We start from the raw sequence: 9,168 nt of genomic DNA on the forward strand, positions 1-9,168 counted from the left end.
GAAGAAAGAATTTGCGCGTTAATAAATTGCTTTGTATAACCTCAAACTAGCTAAATAAAAACATAGCTAAGCCTGTATGTTTGCATATAATTATGCATGATGTAGAGAATTTAAAGGATTAGTTTACTTTAAAATGAAAATTACCCCAAGCTTTACTCACCCTCAAGCCATCGGTGTACATATGACTTTCTTCTTTCTGATGAACACAATCAGATAAATATTAATAAATATCCTGATACATCCAAGCTTTATAATGGCAGTGAGTGATACCAATGAGTATGAGCTGAAGAAAGTGCATCCATCCACATCCATAATAAACGTGTACTCCACATGGCCTTCTGAAGCGAAGTGATGCGTTTGTGTAAAAAATATCCATATTTAACAAAGTTATAAAGTAAAATATCTAGTTTCTGCCAGACTGCCTTTGGTATTCAATTTAGGAAGAAAGCGCAACGCCTCTCGCAGTTCAAAAAGCTTACGCTACGTCCTACGCCTTCCCTATTCACAACTTGTTAAATATGGATTTTTTTTTTTTTTTTACACAAATGCATCGCTTCCCTTCAGATGGCCTTTATTAACCCCTGGAGCCGTGTGGAGTACGTTTATGATGGATGGATGTGAATGGTAACAGTTTCTTTAGCTCATACTCGTTGGTATCGCTCACTGCCATTACAAAGCTCAAAATCGAATGCATCAAGATATTTATTAATATATCTCTGATTGTGTTCATCAGAAAGAAGAAAGTAATAGGCTATTCACCTAGGATGGCTTGAGGGTGAGTAAATCTTGGTATAACTTTCATTTGAAAGTGAACTATTCATTTAGCGCTTCTATAAACGTTCAGGTTTTAGTAGAATCAAGCGGTTGCCGTACAAAATCAAAATGGAAACACCTAACAAAATAAAGTATTAAAATAAGAGTTCAATAACATGGGGACAGTACTGTTTTTTTATTGATGGAACTGATTCGCCTAACCCAAAGGAACAAAATCTTGTCAACAAAAAAGATTTAAAACTACAGGCATAGGCTTATATATGGGACATTCATAGAAAAACGATGTTGTTGGCTAAATATATCCTATAAGGAACAGCAATTTTGATCACGACTGCGTAGTCAACTCAATTTAACGTAGCGTCAAAACCTAACTATATTATATATGGTCCCACTCCTCCTGTGTCGCCCCCCGTCGTCTTTCTCGCAGATGGTGTGTAAGTTTGCCCCTCCGTGTTGTTGCAATAACCTCACGGTACCAGATTTCTCACCCTCACGCTGGGGCGCACTGTTTATACAACTGGAGAAGTCTTCACACCAAAATGTCCATAGCAGTCTCTATCCCAATCATTTGGCAAACAGCACCAAACCCCCTCTCAAAACAACCTCCGATCATTTGGCATCGGCACCATCGCCCAGCCCCGCCTCTGCAGCACCAGCTCCATATAAACCCCGAGAGCGAGTCTCCTTCATTCATTCACTTCCCTCAGGAGGACAACGACTCACCCACAGCGTGCATCGCTAGGAGATCTTCCAAAACAGGACTATTTGGGACTATCGCCAAGAAAGAAAAGAGAGAAAGATGAATTCGGTGTGCTTTGCCGCTCCAATTTCCAATACTATGAACAAGCAGTCAACCAGGTGAGCATTCTATTCTATTCTATTCTATTCTATTCTATTCTATTCTATTCTTATATAAAGGTTGACTGTTAAATGCACAGCTAAAATATTACTATCGTTCGACCCACAGCCCAGCTTCCCTGTGGAGACCGTGGCTCGTGACCAGAAAAGATGCTCAAACTGAATGCCGGAAAACCAAGCTGGCTTGTGTAAGTTTTTCCATCACTGCAATTCTAATATTTCAATGGAATTTCCATCTGTTTAGGAATGTTATTAGGCTCAGAAAACACATGGTACCGTAACGCACCTCTATCAACGCCACAGCGCTATAATTTATTAGCCTTCGTGTAATTCAACGGCTTTTGTTTTGTTTTGTTTTGTTTGTTTGAATGGTGACTTGTAGAGTTTTTTAAAGCAGCAGCAGGTAGCTTTAAGGTGACAGACAGGCATGTGGTGAGCATTAGGCAGCAGAAGGTGCGACTGTGGAGCCGTTTCATTGACACCGAGCCATTCAGTGACGCAAAGACAAACTGAGAGAGACACTCGGCCATATGGCACCGCTGTCTTGAGTGTGAACACTGAGTCTGTGCCCAGAGACGAGGTGTAGGGGAAAACAGCTCCCAGAGAGCAAGCGCTAACTCGCTTGCCAAGATTTAAGCAGACACCTCTAGGTTTGGGAAAGGGAGTTGGAGTCATTTTCCCACAAACACTTTAGCCTGACACCCTCCATGTCACAGCTTTTGCATCCTGCCCAGGGTGTTATACACCCACGAAACTGGCAGTGATATCACCTCATAAACACTGGACAGGAAGCATTGTTTTGAGTTGAGTTTTGTGCCTGTGGTCTTACACGTCTTTTCTCACTCTTTCCAGCCTTACTCCAGGCCAGAAGTGCCCAGTAACACTACAACAGATGGCAAGATGCAATCTTTCCAGCACCCTGTCAGGTCAGTACACATTTCATTTTGCTTGAGCAATAGTTTTGTTTTGCAACATGGTTTTCTTTTAGTCCTAAACCAATAATCTGTTCCAAATAAGGCTTATTTTACCACAAAAAAGAGCTTCTTTGTATTGTAAAATGTGAAATATACACCAAATATTTTTCAGTGTATTTACCAGTTTATTTCTTCACACTTTAGGCTGTACTGGCCCAGATCGAAATCCTACGACTACCTCTTCAGCGACGGCGAGGCCCTGCTCAGAAATTTCCCAGTGCAGGCCACCATTAACTTCTACGATGAGTCAGACAGCGAGGAGGAGGAGGACAGCTGTGACGAAGATGACGACAGCGACGTCGAGGAGTGTCTTAAACTTAACGGCCACTTCACCAGTTACAACTGAGCATCCGCTGTCTCTGCAAATGTGACTTTACGCTGAGGAAAAGTTCATAAATTTAACATCGACGCTGGATAATGCCACATCGTGCTCTATTAGAGAACTCGTGCCATCAATAATTCATCGCATGGACATGGTCTGTCTTTCTTGTGAGCATCTAAAGCACAACCAGAATGATTTTACTGATTGTTTTATGCAGGAAACACTAATGCCGAGACTTGCATAAATGTATTTCCTGTTAGGAACAGTGAAAATTCATTCCCACATTGGGAATTGTTGTTTTTAGAGCAATCTCAGGATTCTTCTTTTTGTATATAAAATTCTATTTGTATTCTATTACCCATCCCTAACTTATGATTTATGTACATTTGATGTATATATGTATTTATGGCATATTTTTCTACTTTTGTACTTTTGATTTAAAATAAAATCTATTTAAATGAGTGCAAACCTTGTGCTTCTTCAGATAGGTCTGTTTTTTGAACTCTCGTGTCCTTTGATGTTCTCTGACTCTATCTGCTGACTAGAAGTGGCTCTGCTGTTCGTCCATGTTTCAGACAAAAGAGGGCTGATAAAGGGCACGGTCCACAATGACAGTGTCCTCCTAAGAATGTCTGATGTTCAAGATTGGACTCTTCCTGTAAAGTCACTGAGTTAACAGAGACCTGACTTGATGGCTTTGCTTTATCTACAGATATAGGAGGAAAAGCAGTTTCTTATAGGAGGCCACTGAAGTGGCTGTATCAGCCAATGGGCCAGAAAAAAAATTCTCTAGGACATGCAGCCGAAGTCAGAATATTTTGGCAATGGAAAGCCGCTGTTTGCAGATATGTTATTTATTTAATACATTATTATGTATCTATATGTTATAATCGGCCAAGGGTTAAAATGCAATGCTTAATTTGTATAATACATAGCAGGTGGTCCTTGCTTCATCTTTTTCTTATCTTCACTATAAGGAAAGCAGTCCAACAGAATTAAGATTCAGCACAAAATTTGCTGTCTAATATACATAATTTAGTTACTGAAAATTTCAAAAGGTTGGTGGATATTTAGGACAGTCAGCCAAATTGGGTTGTTATATTTAAAAGAGACTTTAAAGGTCATTTTGCAACCTTGTGACATACTGATATTACAAAAATCACTATGGCAAGCCATTTAAGCATTTAATTCCCCTGGCCCTACTAGTCGTAATTTAGTTTTCACTAGTCAAAATTCCAATTCCAGATATCTATTCTGCAATTTTGACTCATCGTAATTGGAATTAAGATATCCGCAATGTGATTATGACTAATCATATGTATTAAAGATATCTACAATGCTATTTTGACTAGTCATATTCTTCCATTGGAAAATATCTTCTGATATCCACAAATGAGTTCTGACTAGAAATTGTAATTAAAGATATCTGTAATTGATTTCAGGCATAATTCTAACTAGAGATATATTTCAAATTACAATTTTACAATAGTGATAAAGATATAATAATATGGCAAGCCGTTTTAGCATTAAATTCCCCTGGATGTACTTGTCAAAATTCCAATTCCTGCGGAGCCCGGACATGACATGCAGGGAAAAAATAGAAGGCTAAATCGTGCGCACGATTTACTAATGCTGGGTAAACACTAAAAGATTTTTGAAAACTTTTAAGATTTTCAAAATGTGAGAGACCACAAACATGAGGACCAAAAATCCTAGATTTATCCGTTTCGCTCCTATAGTGTGTGGTGTGCCGTGATATGATAAAGACAAGCAGACAAACAGACAAACACACAAACAGACTTTCAACCAGAGTCCCGACTGTGAACATGGGAAATCTCGCAAAATCTCTCGTGACTTCAGAATAAACACGGCGGATGATAGGCATGAAAAAATTGTGATGATAGTGTTTGAAATGATTTTGGTATGTTTTACAGGTGCTGTTGCCACAAATCGATTAACTGATCCTCCATCTCTGCTGTCCAAATGCATTTAACTTTGTGCTGGCCATGACTGTGTTTGTTATGCTTCCATCTTCTGTCAGCTCGCTTTCTGATTGGATATTTTTTAGTTTCAAGTGATAATCTCCAGTGTGCACGTGTCTGTCCTCAGGGTTCCCCCCACACATCAGGATTTCTGATCATAAATATTCAATGTTTAATATTTACGATTCGCGATCGGGGCGCCTCCGACGTTCTTCTGAGCAGATTCAGTCACTCTTAACACACCTCACACCACAGGAAAATCTGATAAGATAATCTGTAGAACCATCAAGATAATCGGGACATTACCTAGGATTGTTGGAAGGGGAGAAATCGGCCCAAAATCAGCCCGATTATCTTGTGGTGTTTATCCAGCATAATTCGTTCCTTCGATTTACTAAATCGTGGACATGATTTATAAATCAAGAGAACGAAATAGTAAATTGAGGGAACAAAATAGTACGTTGTGCGCACGTTTTAGTAAATCGAGGGGAACGAAATAGTAAATCGTGCACAATTTAGTAAATCGAGGGAACAAATTAGAAAATAGTGCGCACAATTTTTTTTTTCTTGCATGTTATGTGTGGGGCTCTGTAAATTCTATTCTGCAATTTTGACTCATCGTAATTGGAATTAAGATAGGCTATCTTTAATTCAACATTTTTAAAGATATCCAAAATACATTTGATACCTGAAAGTAATTTATTACTAATCAAAATACAATTGTGGATATCTTGAATTGGATTTTTGACTAGGCAGAACTTATTAATAGAGCTCTTGAATTGAAATTCTTCCTCATCAAATATATCTGCAATTGAATTATAGATATCTCAGTCTGATTTTTGGAAGACCTAGGAAGACCTTTCTTTGGAGATATATGCATTTAGCTTTGAGAATAGGAAGAATTTCAATGTAGATATCTGGAATTAACATTCTGACTAGTCAAAATTCTTTTATAGATATCTGAAATGTTCATGCAAACACACCTTTGCTAAGCCCCACCTTAAACATTTTATTAACCAATCCTACCTTGGAAATTGTTGTCATTCGCCATTTTGTCTAAGAATTGTTTAATAAAATTCCTGTGTCTTTGGGTCATTTAATGCCAGTTAAACATTTATTAACTTGTAATCTTTTTAAAAATCAGCCTTTACCTTTTTGGATCTGCCTTGATTCTGAAGCATTGTTGTCCATCACATGTTTATTTGTTCTATATTTCACATTTTTTGGTGTATAATTCCATTGTTCTTCACTCTTGTCTTTTCAAAATATGTAATAATTCAGACAACGAGTTTTTGGTACTGTCTTTAATGAACATTACACTCAAGTTGGTCCATTTTTCAACATGATTTAATTAAAATCACAGCGCTATATAAATGCATGTTCGGAGAGTTTTTACCATATGAAACAAAGCACTCGCGTCTCTTCATAAAATTGAGTTTAAGCCACTGGAGTCACATGGAGTACTTTAATGATGTCATTTCTATCTTTCTAGACCTTGAAAGTGGTAGTTGCACTGGATATCTATCGCTATCAAAAATATCTTCATTTGTGTTCCGAAGATGAACGAAGGTCTTACGGGTGTGGAACGACACGAGGGTGAGTAATTAATGACAGAGTTTTCATTTTTGGGTGAACTAACCCTTTAATTAATTCATCCAGTGAGCAGACTACTGTTGTTAGCAGTTAGCACTAAGCATTAGGCAGGGAGGGGCTCTGGTGAGGGGGAGGAGCTGAGTAAATTAAAGGCCAAAGTACTTAACTTTTTACGCGTATGCGAGGGTCAGTGTACCATGTGCATAACGCGATTTTCATCATCAGAATAGTACACACACCACTTTTGCTGTAATTAGTTTATTCACAAGGTGGCAACCATGCCCTGAGGGCGTCAATTTACAAGGTAGTCAAAGAACATCTGAATATATTTATTATATATTTTGAAAAGACAAGAGTGAAGAACAATGGAATTATACACCAAAAATGTGAAAAAGCAAAAGCTAATTTTTTTTTAATTTTGTTTCATCTGACGATAGAACCCATCCTGTTTGAAGTTCCAATAGTGTCAGTTTCTTTTCAAATGTTCTATGGTCAAAAAAAAAAAAAAGAAGAAAAAAAAAGAATTTTTTTAGCAGCAAACTCTCAAGATGGGTTTGGTGCACACAAGGGTTAAAAGTACCCCATGTGTACAATGACATATACTGCTGGATCTTTAATATTGTGGGCCTATTTTTCTGCTGGAGATCCTGGACATCTTGTTCAGATACATGGTATCATGGATTCTATCAAATACCAAACAGATAACAAAAAAAAAAACAAAAAAATCTGATTGTCCCTGCTAGAAATCATATAATGGGCAATGTTTAGATCTTCCAAAAGGACAATGATCTAAAAACAAACATCAAAACCAAAACAAATGTCTCACTGAGTACAAAATGAAGCTTCTGCCATGGCCATCCCAGTTCCCTGACTTGAACCCTAAAGAAAATGAGTGGAGTGAACTAAAGACGAGAAGCACCAACATGGATCTGGGAATCTGAAGGGTCTGGAAAGATTCTGTATGGTCTCTGATCTCTTGTCAGGTGTTCTTCAAACTCATCCGGCATTATAGAAGAAAACTCAGAGCTGTTAACTTGGCAAAATGAGGTTGCAAAAAGTATTTAATAAAAGGGTATGATTAATTGTGAGAAATGTGTATTAGAGAAAAACATTTATTTCTTGAGATCCTAAAAGTGTGCATACACACACACTACACAACACACAGATTTTGCATACTCACAAAAGTAAAATCCCTTTATCAACCCGATCAGTGGAAAATTGTGCATACCTGCATTGCCACCGTCTCCTCCCTGAAATAACCCATCCTTGTTATACTGGCAAGTTCAACGGTACACGATAATACGGATGGTAAATGCCATCTGTGCCAACACATTACTACATTTTCCTACTCATATCCTTGTCTTTTTAAAAAAAACAATCTAACAGGGAAGCATATTATTCTCAATTTCCATTGGCAAATTAGTTTATTTGTTTTAGGCATTATTCTATATATTTTAGGATGTTTAAATATTTTTAGTTGAAACAGAACAGATATTTTTAGATTTTTCAAAAATAATACATCAATGTGTCACTGACAGAACATTTAAAATTTAAAACATACAAGTATTTCAGTTTCCTTCAAATTTGACAAAATATTTTCATAATGTTGAGAAAAAAATAAGGAAGGGGTCATCATTAGGGTTCTTTCCGTCTGCACACGACACCACCGACAACATACCTGTGTGTGTCATCACACCTACTCAAACTGGGCAAAGGGCCGCTTGACCACCGAATGAGTCCGGCAGCGTCTGTCTTTATACCGTCTGCTAATCATGTGCACTATAACTTCAGGAAAATGCTTTCTTGTCATTTGAAATGCTTAACTCAATTCACAAGAGTGTCAAATTAAAAGTGAACATTTAAATCATTCTATTTCCTTCATTACTTAGCTCACACCAGTCAAAGAACGCATGCACATGGCCCAGAGTGTGCTTATGGTGAGCACATATTTACAGCAATTTTATTTATTTTTTATAAAACCCAATGTGCACATGGGAAATAGTTTACGCAAATTTCAAAAGGTCCAAACTTCAAGTAGTCCATAAACAAATGTCAACAAAAACATCCAACATCAGACTGCTAGTAGAATTTCATTTGATGACACATTAGCACAGCAAAACACAGAGACAGTAATTGGGGAAAAAAAGTCCCTGTCTCCGTGAAACCAAAGACATTTATTTGCTGCAGTTTGAGTCAAGTATGCTAGTCCTTCTACACTGGGTGCTGTTGTTACTCCAAACCCAGGAGGTAGTTGATGCCTTGTACCAGCCCGATGATAACAGGCTGCCAGGCCACGAGGTAGCGCAGCCAGTCCAGCAGCTGTCCGTACATGACATGAGGTCTCTCCCATCTAAGGACGGAGTTAAGGTGCTAAATTTGCTATTTTAAAAAACAAAATGGGTGAATAAAATGGGTTTATTTAAACATTAAATAAGTTGAAACCTGCCAGATCCTGACGTGACGCAGTAATAAGCTGCTGAATATACATTATTCCATGCAGACAGCTGCTTATCAAATAAATACATAGACATGACATAGCTATTCACCTGATTGGAATAAAATCAGTAAAATAACCTGGTTGGCAGACTTATGGTTATAGTTTCAGGAAAATGGCAAAAGCAGTGGATATCACAGCTTTTACCTAAATTGATATAACTTCTGAACA

The 9,168-nt window shown here is 37.7% G+C and overlaps 2 protein-coding genes across 5 annotated transcripts in view; one reads left to right on the plus strand and one right to left on the minus strand.

Annotated features, from left to right (window-relative positions):
• The first annotated feature begins 936 nt into the window (after positions 1-936).
• Positions 937-3,382, plus strand: ripply1 (ripply transcriptional repressor 1). The gene is made up of 4 exons (XM_048166242.1): positions 937-1,632; positions 1,742-1,820; positions 2,485-2,558; positions 2,751-3,382. The coding sequence occupies exons 1-4, from the start codon at positions 1,574-1,576 to the stop codon at positions 2,950-2,952; spliced, it is 414 nt and encodes a 137-aa protein (XP_048022199.1). The 5' UTR covers positions 937-1,573; the 3' UTR covers positions 2,953-3,382.
• A 4,217-nt stretch (positions 3,383-7,599) lies between these two features.
• Positions 7,600-9,168, minus strand: part of rnf121 (ring finger protein 121) — a 38,915-nt gene continuing 37,346 nt past the window's right edge. For all 4 annotated transcript variants that reach the window (XM_048166009.1, XM_048166006.1, XM_048166007.1 and 1 more), the window contains one exon: positions 7,600-8,853. In XM_048166009.1, the coding sequence (XP_048021966.1) occupies positions 8,733-8,853 (121 nt within the window). In that variant the 3' untranslated portion in view covers positions 7,600-8,732. The remainder of the gene's footprint in view (positions 8,854-9,168) is intronic.

Source organism: Megalobrama amblycephala, linkage group LG18, assembly GCF_018812025.1.
Source record: "Megalobrama amblycephala isolate DHTTF-2021 linkage group LG18, ASM1881202v1, whole genome shotgun sequence".
Classification (NCBI taxonomy): domain Eukaryota; kingdom Metazoa; phylum Chordata; class Actinopteri; order Cypriniformes; family Xenocyprididae; genus Megalobrama; species Megalobrama amblycephala.

Bases quoted from the DNA above. Each gene is read 5' to 3' on its own strand.
- ripply1 (XM_048166242.1), top strand. From the start codon at position 1,574: ATGAATTCGGTGTGCTTTGCCGCTCCAATTTCCAATACTATGAACAAG. The intron at 1,821-2,484 runs GTAAGTTTTTCC...CACTCTTTCCAG, and splicing joins GGAAAACCAAGCTGGCTTGT to CCTTACTCCAGGCCAGAAGT. The intron at 2,559-2,750 runs GTCAGTACACAT...TTCACACTTTAG, and splicing joins TCTTTCCAGCACCCTGTCAG to GCTGTACTGGCCCAGATCGA.